Genomic DNA, 18,843 nt, shown 5'->3' with positions numbered 1-18,843 from the left:
AAGCTGGTACACAAATTGGCAGTAATTTAAACCTGATATCAAATGCATCAAAATATCAGTATCAACATCTCAATTATCTAAGTTTTGGTGCTATTTATACTTATAATATATTCAAATTCAAGTAAAAGCAAATAAAAAAATCACTAGATAGTATAAAAATTCCAGAGTGTCTCCGCTGCAATAACTGGCAGGAGCAGAACGCACGACTGCAGGGGGGCACTTGACGCAGACCAGAGGAACCTCTGCCTTGTGAGAAACATTTAATTCAACATAAAGAATTACAAGAGGACAGATTTACAGAATAACCGTAACAGACTGTTCAAAAGGAAATCATTGTCACTGGCTGCAGCACCAGGTGAGGTTCCCCACAGCAAACCCTGGTAGAGCAGCACGAAGCACAACTCAGTCTTCTTGCAGTACTCTGAATGAGCAATACCAAAGAATTTTGCATTTTCGAATCTCTACAAAAAGAGTTAAAATACAGTATATCAATCACTTTGGCATGGGATATTTTTCAAGGAGCTTAAACCTATTCCAATCCTACACTGAACTACACCCAAAGGTGACGAACTGCTTCCTGGGCAGTTCCCTGCGTGTCACCACTAATTCCTACCTGATAACGGCTCTGGGAGCTACTTTCTTCCCCAAGTTTGGGGATACACAATATTCAATCCACCACTTTACACTGTACTCTCAGCCAAGACGTCCACGCACAAATTATGCAATGGATACCCTAAGACTAAAATAACTTTTGCAACCCAGTCGATGCATTCTCCAAGGTATAAACTCTCATCTTCCTCCCCTATCCCTATCCTCCCTCCCCAGATAAATCCATGCGTAGCCCCAAGTTACCCCAATATGCTCAAAGACGTACTAGAAGAGACCAAGGAATCAATCAAGGTACCCACGGTGAAGCCAAATACTTATAAAAACACATTAAGGCAGGTTTCGCACCATTTCATTTTGGACACAAAATCCTGGTCACTTCACTGCACATGCAAATAAGAAGGATTTCACACTTAATAAAAAGCTTTAAATTCATTCTTTTAGATATCAATTATAGAAAAATCAACCTTTTTTCCTTTCTTCTTTTAAAAGAGGTCAGAACATACTGCAGAAGAAAGCAGATGCATAGACACACCTAATGGAATGGATCCCCCTTCCCTCCACACGCACAGACACAGAGGTCAGGGTTCTTGGCACCAGAAGAGCACAGTTTTTCCTCACTGTCAGTCAGAAATGACTCATCCTTCCATTCTGAGTTGAGAAGGTCCTTCTGAGCAGACTTAAACCAAAGCAAAATATACCACGGAGCAGGAATACTTATCTTCGGAACTCTATTTGGATCAGAACCGCGCACCGCAGCGCGTTCGTGTGGCGCTGGAACTAACTAAAAATAATTATTGCCATTGATGTAAGATCAATTCCTCGAGTTAACTTCTTCTAGTAATCAAAACCTCAGGTGGAAGAGGCACCGGCAGTTCATCTCTGAGATGATGCTTCCAAGACCAATGTGGTCTTGCAAGGAAAAGGAAATTTGGTGACCCAAATTGACATGGGGAATGACAATCCACAACATAAAATGACCTCCCTACAGCCCGGTACAAACAAGGAGCCTACAGCAGAGTAGCCAAGGAGTGAAACAGCTCTCGCGTTGAAGATAAAATTGTTTCAATGGGTCATTGTTAAAGGTACTTCGATAGAAAAAGCTTAAAAAAAAAAAAATGTATCACCCATCACTGACCCACAATTAAAAAAAACAAAGGACAGGAAATTTGGTTCCTAGGATTTTCCCTCCCACCATTTTATATTCCTTTATTCCCTTCCACTTTTGCATTCCCGATTACCCTACCCCTTTAGAAAAAGGAAGGAGAGTAGAGCTTAGTCAAGTTCCATCCTCAAAACTACCCGGCAGTGAATTAACCATCAGCTTCTCGATGTTTCCTGAAGCGCACGTCAAAACGCTCGTAGGTTCAATTGGACTGTTGGTGCAATACACTTAGCAGACACTCTTGGCTTTGTAAATCGTTGTGCTGACCCTGCTGATAGGGTTTATTCTGGGAATTCTTACATGGAACTCCCTATAAAAGAAAAAAAACACTCTTGTAAGTCAAGAACAACTTTTTATTAATATATCTTTATAGCTAGTGAGCCCTTAAAAGAATAAAGCACCATTGCCATAAAATATCTATTTCTTTATCTCGTGTTTTTCACTTTCAGCAGATGGTTTGTCCTGGTTCTTCGCTGTTGCCAGATCTTTGTCCAAATAAAGCTCCTGCTAGTGATGTGGTGAGACAGCTCAGATATAAGATGGTATCTCCCAAAAGCCAAACAGATCTCGTGTCATAAACCTTCCAATTTGGAGGATTGCTGAACAGAAATCACCCTTCTACCTGAAACACAGCTGCCGCTCCCTCCAAAGGGGCTTTTCTTCTGTTAGTCCTCCGAAAAATTCCTATTTTTTCCCCTCCGCATTCTTGGTTCTTGCCTCCCAGGCTCTGGACTCTACATAACAAAGCACTCAGGGTACTGGCCACCCTGTTTCCGTGACAGAACACTAATTGCTTTTCTTAGGCTAAAACTTCAAATGATCAAAAATTAAAATCAGCATGAGCTCCACCGATGACCCATATGGTGCTCGTGGCTGGGGTTACAGCAAAGGAACCAGCGAGGAAAAAACCCTGCTTCACAGCACAGTGCACTGTCCCCAAATGCAACATTGAACAGTTGCACTCCATGATCTTAAAGGTCTTTTTCAATTGGTGCCTCTTGACTTGGCCTTAGATATCTGCTTTTTTCTGCATTACTACACAGTAACAACTCATTATTAAGCGCTATTTTTGGTTTACATGACAATTAAAAAAAATTCTACTTGCGCCTTTGAAGAGTATCACAGCGTGTTTGGGACTGGAAGGGGCCTCAAAAGATCATCCAGTCCAATCCCCCTGCTGGAGCAGAGGCCCAGTGCACAAGTGGAAGGCAGAGATGTTCTCGAAAACAAGCCCTTTGCAATGTTTTTAAGGGACGCACAACGTAAAGGCACATTTCTGCGCATCCTGCAGTTACTACTATCTTCCACTTTTCAGATGTTTCCAGATGTCGAATACATACACTTTTCTGTTATTTTCAGTTTATAAATTCCCACCACACAGAAAGCTTTTAACAGCTTCCCTCTTCTGATAGTCAGGTTGCTTTTTTCTAACTTTCTACAAATATTATCTTAAAAAATTCCACAAATGTGCCCTCTAACACAACCTGCAAGAAAACACGAACTAAAAACGTGAAAGTGAAAGAAAAAGACAGGCAGGGGGAGAACCTGAGTCCATGAGCCGGCAGCTGCCCTGCCTGCTCAGGGTGTCCTCGTGCTTGTAATAAGAACAGATAAATAGGGGGAAAAATGACATTACAAGATAATTTTTGAAGAATTGATGCTCAAGATAGAATCCTTCAAGCACTTACATACATTCTGGTTACACATTTAGCCCACCTGACACAGGTATAAGGCTCGTGACAACGCGAGGACTCACCAGACACCACACACATCAAAATATTTTATTTTTTCCTGTAAGCATGGCTACTCCACAATTTAAAGTGCATACTAAAAAGCAAAGGTTTGTCAATATAGACTAAGACTCCTTCTGAAATTATTTCTGCCTTCAGTGAAGTCCAGTTTAAGGAGAGAAGAGATGCTGTCACGTTACCTGGACTATAAGTTCTCCATCTCCTGGTCAGGGTCCTGCTCCTCCTCCTCCTCTTCCTCTTCTCCTTCTTCCTCGCCTCCTTCTTTCTCTGAAGGAGCTTCCCCATCTCGCGCTATTTCCTCCACGTGGGCGAGCATGTCAGCCATCAGAGCTTCCTCCAGTCTCTTCCTCACCTGTTGCACCAGCTCCTCCTGCTTCCTGCCCCAAATCAACCAACACTGACATCAATCCTCAATCCCTCTTTCAAGGGCAAGGAATCTTCTTATAAATAAGGGATCTGGACTGGCTGGATCAATGGGCTGAGGCCAGCTGTCTGAGGTTCAACAAGGTCAAGTGCTGGGTCCTGCAACTGGGTCACAACAATCCCCTGAACACTTCAGGCTCGGGGAAGAGTGGCCGGAAAAGGACCTGGGTGTGTTGGTGACAGTGGCTGAACATGAGCCAGCGTGCGCCCAGGTGGCCAAAAAGGCCAACAGCATCCTGGCTTGTACCAGGAATAGTCTGGCCAGCAGAACTAGAGAAGTCATTGTGCCACCATACTCAGCACTGGTGAGACCACACCTTGAATCCTGTGTTCAGTTTTGAGCCCCTCATCATAAGAAGGACATTGAAATACTTAAGAGACTGCAGAGGAGGCAATGAAGCTGGTGAGGGGCTGGAGCACAAGTGTGATGGGAGTAGCTGAGGGAACCTGGGGGGTCCAGTTGGAGAACAGGAGCTGAGGGGAGACCTTCTGATCTCTGAACTGCCTGAAAGGAGCTTGGAGCATGGAGAGTGTTGGTCTCTTCTCCCAAGTAGCAAGTGACAGGACAAGAGGAAATGGCCTCAGGCTCTGCCAGGGGATGTTTAGATTGGATATTAGGAAAAAATTCTTCCTGGAAAGGCCTGTCGGGCATTGGAACAGGTTGCCCAGGGCAGTGGTAGAGTCACCACCCCTGGAGGGGTTTAAAAGGTGTTTATACAAGGTTCTTAGGGACATGGGTTAGTGCCAGAGTTGGTCTAGGTTATGGTTGGACGCAATGATCCTGAGGGTCTCTTCCAACTGAAATGATTCTGTGATTCTAATCCTTGTATGTGAGGCTGGGCAGACAAGCGCGGCTTTGAAAGAGCCCTCTGCAAGAACTGAACATGAGCCACCAGTGTCCCTGGCAGCCAAGAGGGCCAACCACGTCCTGGGTGCATCCAGCACAGCATTGCCAGCCAGCCAGGGAGGGGACTGTCCCGCTCTGCTCTGCACTATTGCGGCCTCACCTCGAGCACTGTGTGCAGTTCTGGGTGCCACAGGTTAAAAAAGACATTAAGCTGCTAGAGAGTGTCCAGAAGAGGTTATAAAGTTGGTGAAGGTTTGGAGGGGAAGCCATATGAGGAGTGGCTGAAGTCCCTGGGTTTGTTCAGCCTGGAGAAGAGGAGACTGAGGGCAGAGCTCATGGCAGCTGCAGTTTCCTCAGCAGGGAGCAGGAGGGGCAGGGCTGAGCTCTTCTCTGTGACAGTGACAGAGCCCAGGGAATGGCAGAAGATGTGCCAGGGAGGGTCAGTGGGACATGAGGAAAAGGTTCTTCACCCAGAGGCACTGGACACTGAACAGGCTCCCAGGGAGGCGTCACGGCCCCAACCTGACAGTGTTCAAGAAGAGACTGGAGACCGTGCTCAGACACACGGGGTGACCTGTGGGGTGTCCTGTGCAGGGACAGGAGTTGGACTCGATGATCCCTGTGGGTCCCTTCCAACTCAAGACATTCTATGGTTCTAACTGCACGGTAAAAAAATCCTGCCTGGTATTATATTAGAAATGAACGTGAAAGAAACACTTTAAAAAGTTGTCCAATGCCTTCTATTACAGGTCTTTAGCACTGATTGTACCATTTTTAATTCTGGCAGCTGACTCAAGACCTTATCTTTTTTTCTTTTTTATTTCCAGTACTAATATTAATTTAAACAAGAAAAAGCTACCCTGCTCAGATTTCCAAAAATGAGACTGGAGAAAATTAAGTTTCTGACCATTTCAATCTTTTTCGCTCATTCTCCTTTTGAGTCACAACTTTAAATTTCACAGCCCCTTTTCAGTCAAGTCATAGTAAAGAAGCAATAAACAATCCAGCTCTCGGTACTCCTATTTCATCTCAGCCACAGGAAATCATAAGGTTATAAACAGACCATTTTTCCTGGTCATTCATGTACAAATCAAGTATTAAAAAAGTCATCCTGTAACTCAAAAAGATTTAACAAACAGTCAAAGCAATTCCTACCTGCTTTCAGGTTAGCACCCTTGATATATTAAGTTCTCTATGAAGTGCTTAAAGCTGAATTTCTCCAGTCTTGATTTAGCAATATAACTAACTACAGAAAGCAAGGTACATCTAAATAAACTGCATCCTTGTTCACTGCCACAGCAGCAGTTAAATGCTTTTCTTTAGTCCTGTGTTGAGACAGTACGGTGACTAGAATCGAATGGCACTGTTCAGGATTTCTTCAATCCCTCCGTTACTTACAAGTGCCTTATCAAGGTTACTCAAATTCAGACATTTTTTTCAATAAAAGGAGAGGTACTCTGACATGAAAAACAAATACGAACCTGAAACCTCAGAGTAACTGAGCATGGGCAAAATAAAAACTAATGGGCTTTAAGTACACGCTTGTATGAAAGCAGCTTCATCTAACAATTCTTTTCTACTCTACCGATAAAGCAGTGTTCAAATAAATTCAGCAAGCCATAGTGCTCCACCAGACATCTAAACTTGTTGTTGAACAAAAAAAAAAAAAAAGGCAGGGGTTGAAACTTTTTTAGCACAAGAAACCTTGTTCCAAGACAGTAAGCGATATTTCCAGCAAATACCTAATATCTTCATCTGTCACCATGAACGCTTTGCAAAGGGGCTGGGAGGTGTTGAGCCAAACGCCTGGGTTTTTCTCCACGGCTGCAGAGAGCTGGCCGGTGATGGGCATGGTGCTGGTGTGCAGAGCACTGGCGATGGCAGAGAGAAGGGTCTCATCAGTGCAACCGGGTCCAACTCCTAAAAGTAAGAGGAGAAACGATAACTGACATTGCAGCAGACACAGAACAGCAAATCAAGACAACAAGCGTTATTTAAATTTGAATGGCAAGGCACGTACTGTCATTTAGAGAGCTAACACAACAGAAATCTTCAGGACAGATCTATAACAGCACCTGTACCACTCCCTGCAAGGTTATTTAAACCTAGATGAATTCTTCCTTCTGTTACATTAAAAAAAAGGGAATGGAAGCTGCTTGCATTCTGCTTCTGGAAAATGAACAAAAAGTCAAGAAGTTTTGCTCCAGCACCCCCTCGGCACGGAGGCTTTCATCCAAAGCAGGAACGGTCCACAGCACCAGGAGCACTGCAGAACACGGATGTCAAACACAATACCTTCCAATCACCACTGATCAGATCAAACGCCACCCCCGGGGTTAAGGGCAGACTCCAATTACCTTGTAAACCTTTTGGAAGGTCCATTGTTTTCACCAGCTCCTCTGCAATGTCAAAAGCATTCAGTCCACTTAATTTCTTCTCCCAGAAGAGCTGACAGCAAAGAAAGCGTTTAGTGGCACAAAACGAGAAACAGAACTGACAACTATACAGAGCACCTGCTTACTGTCAAAAAAAGAGAAGAACGCTGCTGCAGACAGTTTGATATTGGATTTACGGCAGAAGGGTCTGCGTGCCAGGGGACTGCCCCCATTACCAATAAACCCCATGACAACTCTGTCCTGATTTGCTGCCTTGAAAAATACATATTTTTTTTTTTTCATCCAGGGACTGGTACTGAATTGGAACAGCAAAAGTGCCCTCCTCCAAAGCACACTCCTTTTCCTCTTGCTGTCTCAGATCTACCATAGAAGTTAAGGAATATATGGATTTTCTCCAACCTTTTTCTAAGGTCAAACATTATTTTATTTATGAATCACGAGAACAAACACATCTGGTCGTTCTCCACGTTTTAAATCACAGATTCTCCTCAAGCTTAAGAACATGTAAATGTCTGGTTTGGTGTAAAGTCAGATACTACACCTAGATACACCTTCAACTCTCAATCTATATGTACAAGGATGAGCAATGAATATAGACGGAATACCATTTGTCTTGAAAGAAAGCAATGTAAATTTATAACCTTATTCATACAGGTAGAGTTAACTACTAATGAGATACGCATCTGAAAAACAAGGCCTGTGCAGTCAGTACAATCCCTTGCTCTACACGTATGTGGTCTGTACAGGAACAGGGATTTCTCGAAACACAGACTTCTTATACAATTGGAACACAAGATCTACGGGGAGAGGTTGAGGGAGCTGGGCTTGCTCAGTCTGGAGAAGAGGAGGCTTAGAGGTGAGCTCAGCACTCTCTAGAACTACCTGAAGGGCAGTTCTAGCCAGAGGGGGATTGGGCTCTTCTCCCAGGCAGTCAGCAATAGGACAAGGTGGCAGGGGTTGCAACTCTGCCAGGGGAAATTGAGGCTGGAGATTAGAAAGCAATTCTGTGCAGAGAGTGGTCAGGCATTGGAATGGCTGCCCAGGGAGGTGCTGGACTCACCGTCCTGGAGGTTTTTAAACTGAGATTGGCCATGGCACTTAGTGCCATGATCTGGTCAATGGACTGGTGTTGGACCAAGGGTTGGACTGGATGATCTCTGAGGTCTTTTCCAACCCAGTCCATGCTGTGATTCTGTGTGATTTGACAGTGATTCTAATTACAATGCAAATGTCCCCTGAAGTGGTTACACGTGTCTAAATTTGTAGATAATAAAACACAGTACAAACAGCATATTAATTACAGATTGGAAATAGGGTTCCCATTTTAAAAGCTGGGAGCACTGGAAGGTCTTGTTTCTGAAATACCAAGAGACTTCAAATCGCCATGGACCCTTTGTTCAGCACCACAAACTTCAAGTGGTTTATTCTGGGACCCTCCCAGCAGCAAAGCCTGGAGTTTTCTTAATTTCGGAGAAGCTGCTAAGCTGCCATCCTCACCTGCCTGGGCTGGTCCACGGCTTTCTGTGGATCGCTCTTCACCTTGTTGCTGGGATGGTTCGTGATCTTTGTGACGGGTTGTTTGAAGATAGACGCCGTCTGTCTGACAGGCAGCGCTGTGTTCAGATCAGGCTTCCCCTAAAGTTTTCAAACAAAAGGAGAGAAAAACAAAACAAAAATATGTTCAGTTTGCTAAAATGCTGCTGCAGCCATAAAGATGTACAGCAGGGAAACAAAGCGTTCGCGGACTTGAACGCTCAGCTGATCTCAAGCTGTACGAGTTAGACTGCTAAAAATGCGGAACTATGTTAAAATCTTGCCTTAAATCTATCAAAATTAAAATAAGTTTTCCACTCTTCCACATTTTACTTAACATCCTCTCACGCCAGTTTATACACACTGGTTTTATCCCAATTTTGACAGAATTTAGGAGTAAGAACACTGAGTTTTCACTTTGACAAGCCACCTGTAGATCACTAAACTGGAATATTTCGATACAATGTTTGTAATAATTAGAAATAATAACTAGAATCCAGAAGCCATTATCAATCATTCTGCTTAAATCCTGTCGTGGACACCAATAAACAGATCAATAGAGCTGGAACCTTGATCGCCTTGTTTTATTTTCAGTTAACAAAACTCAGGTTTTAAATGGAGCTCATAAAAATCAAGTTTTACTGCAAGACCGCATTTTATGCCAGTGGGAACACAGGAAAACTGTTCCACGCTCCCGAGATACAGCAGGCAAGTCTTGAAACAGCCTCAGGACGCACTTCGTTCTTGAGGATGCAGAGATCGCCTCTGCTTAACTTATTTATTCATGAGATGTCCTGAACAGATGTATTCAGGACAAATATCATTCTGAATCATGTGTGCTAATCCATTTATAAGGCAGTGGTAACTATTCGTACATTTATTGAAAGGTTTGGGCCGAATTTTTAGCCTGTGAGATGCACGTTAGTTGCTGCTCTCTGCAGCAAGGAACGTTTTCAGATCTCACAACAGCACCTAGTGCTGTAAGTAGATGTTCCGATTGCTCCGATGATGATGATTCCTTAATGGCTGACATAGCTAGAAAATAAGCACGATGCTGTTTCCCAAATTTAACATTTAGGTGCACAGACATAAGCTTTTGGATTCTGAAAAAGCTTTCAGCACCCGAAGAAGGCAATTCAGGAATGGCTTGAGCCAATCTCTGCAGACAGGCTGTATGCCAGTGTCACTGTAATCTGACTAAACCTTAACGACTGAAATCACCAGGTGCCAAACACAGACCCTTTCATTTCGTTCTAAAATCAGACCTTACCATCCTTCTGTCTCTTCAGCTTTTTGCCCAAAATGTATCCCCTCCTTAGACCAATTCCAAAGCCAAGATACCGGCACAGCCGAGGTCCCTGCTGTCCCCTTCCCACTCCCCAAAAGCAAATGTCAGAGCAGAGCTGCTGCCCAATCACCAGACCAGCTGGAGATGTGTGGCTCCAGAGGAGATCAGAAGACAATCTCACTCTCCAGGGAAGGGAAAAAAGAAAGATGCCAGCCCTCTCTTCACAGTTTTTCACAGTTATCACAATATTCTTCCATGGCATCGCTACCCTAGAAGAGTCAGGGAATTGCAGTATTTGTCCAACACCCCATAACAGAGATGTTCTTATTTCGTATAACCCTGAGTTTCAAGCATTAATTACAAAATGCTTAATTTTCACAGTGGGACATCATTCTGAGAGGCAGCCTGGCCACTCCGCCAGCAAATGGAAAAGTAAAAGCTGCCCATGCCTCTTGGTCTTACTTTGGTTTGGTTGGAACAGTCATAGCGCATCCTCTGCCTGTTCTTGTTCATTTTATTCATCAACATCTTCCCTGTGCGGAAGTCGAAAGTGCCCAGGTCCATGGAGCTGCCCAGGTAGCGTGCCAGCTGGGGCTTGCTTCGGAACTTCTTACCGCTTGGGCTGGAAAAAATACAGAAAAGAAACAAGGAGGGAAATTAAAACCCCCTGGACTTCAATTTCAGTTGAATAGGCAGGAGAGGCAAGTTTTATTTCCTTCTTAAAAAACATGTGCTGAACTCCCAAGAGTGAAGCTCACATTAAACTCTCAAAGGATATTATGGCTTTTGTATCAACTCCTTCTCACGATTACTGTGGAAGAGACAAGCACAGACCACGTTAAAATGCTTTTATATGTAAAGAGGAAGATTCGGACCAGGTATAAACGAACATAGCATAACTAACACAATAACTGACACGGGAGATATCAGCACAGATGTACTTATCACTCAGCTGTCTCAAATAATAAATGTCTATTTCCAACCATAATTTCTTCTCCCAGGAGCGTTACGTTTGACCAGCACCACAAACGTCTCCTCCGACTCCCTTTCCCCCTCCTTGAATAGCACTTTCAGGTTTGTTTAAATCATCGGTGGAATTCTGAACACTCCACTTCAGGATTACACAGCAGCAAGGAGCAAGAGCAGAAATTAAGTGCTGACAAGCCACAAAGCAAAGAATTACAAAGCTTAAGCGATGCAAAGATAAAGGTCAAAACCTTGGAAAACTTTCAATTAATAGGAAACAGAAGAGATTCTTTTTTAAACACCTGGTTTCTCCTGAGAGCCAAAGCCTGGCAAGTAGGCACAAATTACTCCAACTCCTCCTTGTTGTGTTTATTTTCTTTTTTAATATAACCTTTTCCACTACTACAAAAAGCAGTGCTAGGTTAAGCTCTCTTGTTTTTTATGCGTAAAGCAAAAAGCCGTCAATGTGTTATGACTAGAGCGTAGAACTGAACAGACCCTAAGCACAAAGGATTCTTCATGTTCCTACTTAGCATAATAACGATGCCTCTTTATTCCCTTAATTTCTCTCACTTCTGGTTTTCTGCATCTTGCAGTTTGCATGTTCAATCTTAGCACCCATCTGGTAGCAGGTCTTTCCATGTATGTCATGCTAAACACAAGTTAATTGGGTTAAAGACCAAAAATGCCAATTACCACCCTGCTCCTAATTATCCATTTTCTTATTTTAAAGAGCAGTTAGTGATAGAATATTTGTTTTTTTCTGCCAGATTGCACGATGCGGGGTGGTTTCTTCCCTAACCTGCAAACACCTTCCGTTCTCAATGCACCACGGGATCTCGTTTAGAAAACGTCAGGTCACATCCCAGCAAGACCTCAGGAACATCATCGTACACAACGGTGGCACCTGCAGGTTCAACTCAACTCAACGCAACTTCACAACGTCCAAACGGTGAACTTGAGACGTATAGAAGCGGTACCCAGATATCACCCTGAGCAGATCCTAACAGCCTCAACAGGGTCTTATCAAAGATTAAAAAACAGAAAAAAAGCCTCTTTACAACACATTATCTGCTTCCCTGAAGCTTTTAATAGGGGAAAGGTCTGAAAAAAACAACGTGAGAATAGAATTTCTAGTACGGGACAGCGGCAAACCAATTAGTCCGAGTCAGGCTGAGCATGCAAAAAAAATACATTAAAACAAAAACCAGAAAGAAATGAAGTATTAAAAGCTTGTATCTGCTCCCCACTACTGCTCAGGCATGAAAGCATCCATGCAAATGCAGAGTTAACCACCTGGGGAAAAATCATCCGTCTTTAGAGGGCAGAAAGAAGGGAAACACTTTATCACTGGTTATTCCTCAGCTGGACCATTTCACTACAGAACTGCACAGGCAAGAAGGCGACAGAGAGAGCAGGAATAAGTAGAGAGGAACAGAGACCGGGTCCAGACTCAAATTTGAAGCCAATTTTAAAAATATAAAGGGATTTTTATGCCTCAATCTATGAAGAGGAATAACCAGCTCCAGCAGCTTTTCGGCCAGAGCCACCTCTGCCGTGAGCAAAGCCAAGAAGAGAAAATCCGAATACATTAAGAATACAACATTGCTCCGCAGCTCCGGTTTACAGTTCAGTGCCTTAGTAATTTTCAAAATAATACATTATAGTGAATTCAAAACACAGTGTAACTTCCAGAACAGAGCCAGATACACTCGGAGACAGTATTTTAAATGAACATAACCCTTCGGCTTTTGTGTTTTGTACATGTTGTAGTGATTTTGCAATGGATTTGAAAAGCTGCTCGAAGTCCACATACATCTAAAAAAACCCACCTGAAATGACTCAGAGTCCTTTCTCTTCCTGGGGAAGCTTGGCCCAAAGGAAAAGCACTGAAATGTTCAGAAGAAAAACTTTTATTCTGATTATGTCTTGAAAAAGGTAATAACCGTCCCAAGCTTTTCTGGAGCAACAGCAGAATGGGGAACAAAGCTCAAACTCAAACTGACAGTGAACTTGCTCAGTAAATACAAACAGCTCTGGAGCTCCTGGGGTCCCTCTGGCAGGAGCATCCTTGGTATGACACAGCTGTTGAGGGCACCCATAGACACCTGAGAGGGTCAAAGTGGGGAGGGGAAAAAAGAAAAAGGCAGCCAAAACCCACCAAATTTGAGCAGTGGGATTGCTCACTGCACATCACTAGGCACAGAAACATTAAACCAGCAGTTATGAATTCTGAACGTCATTAAAATGCTTGTGTGCCATTTAAATGTCACAAAATATGAAATTTCCCTCCCTCCACTTGGAGTATAAGCTTTGTTCTGCACTCCTGGTTTTGATGTACAAAGACTTCGAAACGACTCGGAAGAAAGACATCTTGGTATGAAGCTGGAAAAAAACAACCTCTTCTAAATAATTCTGCAATACGCTGCGCTCAGGTACCGAATTCAAATCTTTCACACTTCACTGTGTTACAAACAAACAACGCAACTGCAAAGTTGCAACCGATTTGACACACTCGTCCATCAAAAGCTCCACAGTATTATGTGCCCGCACGGCATGAACAAAACGAGGAGCGAGGGCTGGGGTGATCCAAGCCCAGCCGCCCTCATTTGCTGTTCATGGACTTTCTGGCTGTGGATTGACACAAATTAGGCAACTGAAGGGCCGGGCGCTGCCAGGTGCCCGCTGCTCTCCATGTGCAGCTCAGCCTTTGTTTCCTGCCTTAGATTCTTAAGGAGAGACAGACTGCGAGCCCAGGCCCTCTCTCCTCCTCCTTCATTACACAAGTCTCCTCCCCTCCACTCTCCCCATTTAGCCTATGGAAGATCTGCACAACTTGGAAAGTGAGGGACAAAAGACAAAAAGAACCCCAAACAAACCCAGGCATCACCTGTGCCTTTTAAAGAAATGGAGACAGGAATCACCTGGGTGAAAACAGAAAGCAATGGTATATCCCTCATGCATCATTTCCTCGGTGGGAGGTGATGGGTATAATGAAAAAGGTTTCTCCTTCCCCATTTCAATCATGCTCCTTCCTGGCAGAGCTGGGGAGTCACAGCCCCTCCAGCTCTGCCCCAGGTAAAGGCTGATGCCAGGGGCCCCGTGGGTGCTGCACAACCCCCAACACCACATCCTAGGGAGGGACAGGCACCCTGGGACACCTCGCACCCTGTCACCGCCAGCATCCCACGTTATCCCTGGCTGCAGCACCTGCACCAGGTCCTGCCTCAGTGGCCCCAAACTGCAACAACTCGGTGACCCGGGGACGGGCTCGCACAAAGCACCAGTAGGAACAAGGTGACAACTCCAGCTGTCATAACCCACCCCACATCTTCACACGCCCCTCCAGAAATGGGTGTCCTCGGCTCTGTACCAAGCAGCCTCGGGGGATCAAGCTGTCCCCTGCCACTGCAGCTGTCCCCAGAAACATTTCTGTGCATGTGGCCCCGCACCACTGCCAGCAGCAGCAGGCAAGGGCTGCTCGAAGGGCAGTGTGGCTGTCTCTGTCCAGTAACCTGGGCTCTGACCACGAAAAAAACCAAAATCAAACAAACCAAACAAACACCACCACCACCCCCCCAAAAAAAAAGAAAAAAAAAAAAACAAAAACCAAACACCCCCAAAAACAACTTTGATACATATGATAAATACACCAAAACCTCTCAAATTCCCAGAGGCACCCCACTGCTAAAGAAAAGCCCGAGTGGCAGGAACAAGCACAAATATAATGAGCCATTTTTATAAGGCTCATCTCAAACATCATGAGAGTTTTCCTAGGGGAGCTGTAAGTAAAACAGAACAACTGAAAAACAGCAAAGTACGAGCTCAGTAAAAAAAAAAAAAAAAAAAGAATATAGACCAAAATATACTTGGGGGAGTGTTAAAAATGTTCTCTTCAACTTCTTACATAGGTGCTGCATAGGTAAGAAATTCACAACAAAATAAGCTTCACCCAAGAGATCCTTTAAGTTTTCCAGAGCAGCGATGCCACCAACTCCTTGCAGCAGAGGAACAGCAATCCCAGACTTCTTGGACAGTTGGTCACTGAACCTTCAGCAGAAAAATACTATGAGGAAAAGCATCACAAAGCAGCACTAAATTCTCCTTCCCCTCAGTGAGAACACAGAGTTCGAAAGGAGCCTTTGTAGCTACAACTCTCTCAAAAAACAACCCACCGCTTTCACAAAATCCTCGATACGCTCCTCAAAATCCTGCATCCCTGCCCCTTTCCTGTTCTCTCCGAAGCCAGCCCACAAGCCCCACATCAGCGAGACGCCCTCTTGGGTTTCCCAACTCTTAAGCCACAGTCAGATGAGAAAACAGAATCCAGTTAAAAAAAATTCTGCACAATCATCCACTGGTAAATGCAACATTGTAGAACTGCTGCTAAAAATCCAGCCAGGGACTTAGACCTCAGAGAGGGTTTAATTTCCAGCCAGCAACAGGCTCGCACACGAGCTGAACACACTTGGCACAACTCATTTGTCTTGTCGCCCAAAGCAGAACTTGTCTTCAACAGAAACCTTCCTGCAGAAAAATGTGCTGCAAGCACTCGGGGCTACAAAAGGAACTCTCCAAATAGAAAGCACAACAGCCCTAAAAAAAACAGTTTGGAAAGCGTTAACTGCCACCCCGCTGCTGGTTCCCTCAGCTCCGTATTAATTCTTAAGGCTGGTGGTTGCACAAGAGCGCCCATTCCCGAGCCGTGTATGAAATTTCCCACAAACACACACTGCATCTGTACATTCAGGGCAGCCGGATTTAAAAAAATCATCATCCAGGTAAACAACATGCAGAAATAGTAGAGGGATTAATCAATTGCCTGACATGTATTTTCCACTCTGAGGTAATGCAAAATGCAACAGTAACCAAAAATCAGTGCAGCGGGCCCTATTCTACCTTTGATCTCTGTCCAAATTGATATAAAAGAAAAATCCATTATAACTTGGGAATGAAAACATGCTACTGATCCTCTCTCCCCCTCTTTTTTAAGCTCAGCTCCAAGACCACAACTTTACAAATAAAATAAGTACATGGAAAACCAGGGTTGTTTCAAGCTTTCAGCCGCTGATCGTCTGCTCCTCCGGGATGAAGCCGTGGAGCCGGCACTTCCAGCTTTACGCTCTCGAGGATGTTTGCCGGTTCCGTCACTGCCCAGCACCGCACGCTTTTCTCCCAGCTGCAATCTGATTTCTTAAAAAAATGAAACCTAACACATGCAGAAAGTTGATTGCATGCATTCTGCTGACTAGAGAAGGTCGGATAAGAACACCTGGGTAAGTTCTGCTACACTCTTGCAGCTCCCAAGTTTCATCTGTCAGCCCGTGGGTGCGCTGGGCAGCCCTGGGTGGGTGCAGGAAGGATCCATATGGCCCACACCTACAGCCATAAGACATGCAGCAATATTTATAGAAATTTGTCAGGCAGAGTGAGCGGCTCCCCAGCCATATGTGCAGGATAAGGCACCCAGAGCCCTGGGCTCTTCACCTACAGCTACACCCAGCAAAGCAAATGCTTCTTTCTTTGCCTTGCCCCAAATTCCTTAATTTACAGAAAATGCAGCAGATAGAGCCCCAGGAAAGCAGGTGGCCGCTCTCACTAATACCCTGGCTACTTTGCAAACACCGCATTTATTTGACATTAAAAAACCAAAAAACTATTTGCAAGGTACAAACCCCTCTTGAGGGCCAAGCTGGGCTCCCGAAAGGCCATCGTCACGTTCCGTGGGGCTCATTCCCTCACGGTAGGTCGCTGGCAGCAAGAAGCGGGGTGGCAGAGCCCCCCCAGACCCCGCACGCACCCCTACAGAGCCGATTCCCATAGGTACCAACCGGTACCTACAGCCCTGCCGGCCCCCCCGCCACCTCCACCTGTAGCGCCAGGCGGGGCCGGGTCGGCCTCCCACCCACCGGGCGCCTTCTCCCAGCCCCCACCGCAGGGAAGCACAACCCAAGGCTCCCTCCCAGGCCCAGGGCAGCGGCGTCGCGGCCCGGCCGAGTGCTCCCACCTCTTCCGCTCCATGGCGGCCCGGCCCGCTCCCTCCGGCCGCCGGCTCTCCCCCGCCGCCGCGCTCTCCTCCCGCCGCCGGCCGGTCCACGCTCCGGCCGTTCACGCCAACCCCCGCCGGGCTCCTACCCCCCCTTCCCCGGCCCCGGGAGGCGGCGCTGAGGCCGCGGCTCGTCCCGCTTCCCAGTGCAGCGTCCGCCGCCGCCCGCCGGGCCCTGGCCCCGCTCGCCGCCGCGCCGCGGGCCTCCCGCCTCCTCCACGCCGTGAGGCGGCCGCTCCGCCCGCTCCCGCCCCTTCCACCGCTTCCCGCCTTCCCGCCGCGGCTGGATCCCTCCGCCCGCGCACGCCACGGAATATAGTCCCTCCCCGCCGCCCCGCTCGGCGGGCAAAGCTGGACCCACCGCCCTCTCCGCGGGTTCCCCACCTCACCTCAACGCCGGGCGCCGCGCCCCTCCCCGGGGTCCCGGCAGCGCCGCTTTGGGCATCTTCCCCCGAGCCCGCCCCGGCCAGACTGGCGGCCCCGCGCCCCCCGCCCGCGCCCCCTGCAGGCCCGGCCCCGCGCCGCAGCCCCCGCGCCACCGGGACTCCCGCCCTGCACCCCGGGACACGGCGCCGGCTCCCGAGCCGTGAGGTACGGACGGGCTACCCGGGCAGGGGCAGCCTGTGTCCCGGTGACACGGACTCTGCTCGGAGGAACCGGCCCGTCCTGCGACGGGGACCCTCCCCGCGGCGCTTTTTCTGAGGGGGCTCCTCCGGGTTCGTTTTGCGCGTTCAGCAGCAGCGCCCTGGGAGCGGCCGGAGCCGCCTGCGGAGACCACGGGCAAAAAGAGACCCATGAAAAACCAAACGACAACACGCCAGCACAAAACAAACCAACAAACACAAAACACACGCACAAAAACCCACCAAGAAACAAACAAAACACAAAACACACCAAACAAAAATCAAAATTAAAATAACCACAAACACCACTACCCCAACCCAAAACCCGAACAAAACCAACAACAACAGAAAAAAAAGAGGAAAAGAAAGGGGAAAATTGCCCAGGGAGGTTGTGCAGCTTCCTTCTCTGGAGATATTTAAAAAAAAAACCCTAAACCCTGGCTGCATTGCTGTGCAATTCGCTCTGGGCACCCTGGGCTGGAGGAGATGATCTCCAGAGGTCCCTTCCAATCCCAACCATTCTGCAGTTAAAACTTGCCTTGGAGAAGAGATGGTGTGAAGAGAAAGTCATGAAAAGGTTTTCAGGAACAAAACAACCTGAATGGCCAAGTCACCCACTGTGGTTCCCCCAGGGCAGCGGCATCACCTCCTGCAGCTGTTTGACCTCTGCTGGAAATCCTCTATTGGAAAATAACAAAAAAAATCACCCCCGGTCCGAGGACGCACAACCCAGCACCCCTATTTTGGCATTACGCACTGAAAAACACGCAGCTCCACGAGGCAGCCCACCTTCTGAAGCAAGTCAGAGTAATTCATTTTCCTTTGACAAACAAATGACATAGTGTGAAGGATTTTGCTCGGATCAGCTGACCTGAGCAATCACCATCAGATTCCAAAGCAGCAGCACCCATGGGAGCCCAACCAGATCTGTTGAGATCAAAATAAAGAAAAAATAAAATTATGAAAAAAAAACCCACACAAAGCCCAACCAATCAACAAAATATGAGTGCAGCTCTGGCCACCACTCAGTTCTTCTGCCACCAAACTTATTTAGTCTATTCGAGCTTCCAGTGCTTCCTTCAGCCCACATCTGTGCAACAAGCTGTCGGTAGTTTTACTTATTTTTTTAATATTTTTACTCATTTGTTTCAGACTCCCTTGTTTGGAAGCAGCAGGGAGCGCAAGACATGAGAGGAAAC

General features: G+C 46.3%; 1 protein-coding gene across 6 annotated transcripts; it reads right to left on the bottom strand.

The window, feature by feature from the left end:
- Positions 1-243: 243 nt before the first annotated feature.
- MBD3 (methyl-CpG binding domain protein 3) lies at positions 244-18,792 on the bottom strand. Of its 6 annotated transcripts, XM_071799749.1 has the most exons (9): positions 18,402-18,792; positions 18,183-18,324; positions 12,808-12,864; positions 10,472-10,631; positions 8,686-8,823; positions 7,150-7,240; positions 6,535-6,712; positions 3,702-3,899; positions 244-2,081 (listed from the first exon to the last, which is right to left on the bottom strand). In XM_071799749.1, the coding sequence occupies exons 4-8, from the start codon at positions 10,571-10,573 to the stop codon at positions 3,707-3,709; spliced, it is 702 nt and encodes a 233-aa protein (XP_071655850.1). In that variant the 5' UTR covers positions 10,574-10,631; positions 12,808-12,864; positions 18,183-18,324; positions 18,402-18,792; the 3' UTR covers positions 244-2,081; positions 3,702-3,706. The 6 variants fall into 6 exon arrangements, with proteins under 6 accessions (XP_071655850.1, XP_065714084.1, XP_065714086.1 ...); XM_065858012.2 differs by lacking the exons at positions 18,183-18,324; positions 18,402-18,792 and adding an exon at positions 17,411-17,493; XM_065858014.2 differs by lacking the exons at positions 18,183-18,324; positions 18,402-18,792 and adding an exon at positions 16,983-17,116.
- Positions 18,793-18,843: the final 51 nt, after the last annotated feature.

This window comes from Patagioenas fasciata, chromosome 27 (genome assembly GCF_037038585.1).
Source record: "Patagioenas fasciata isolate bPatFas1 chromosome 27, bPatFas1.hap1, whole genome shotgun sequence".
NCBI lineage: Eukaryota > Metazoa > Chordata > Aves > Columbiformes > Columbidae > Patagioenas > Patagioenas fasciata.
This window is presented reverse-complemented; position numbering and strand designations above follow the sequence as displayed.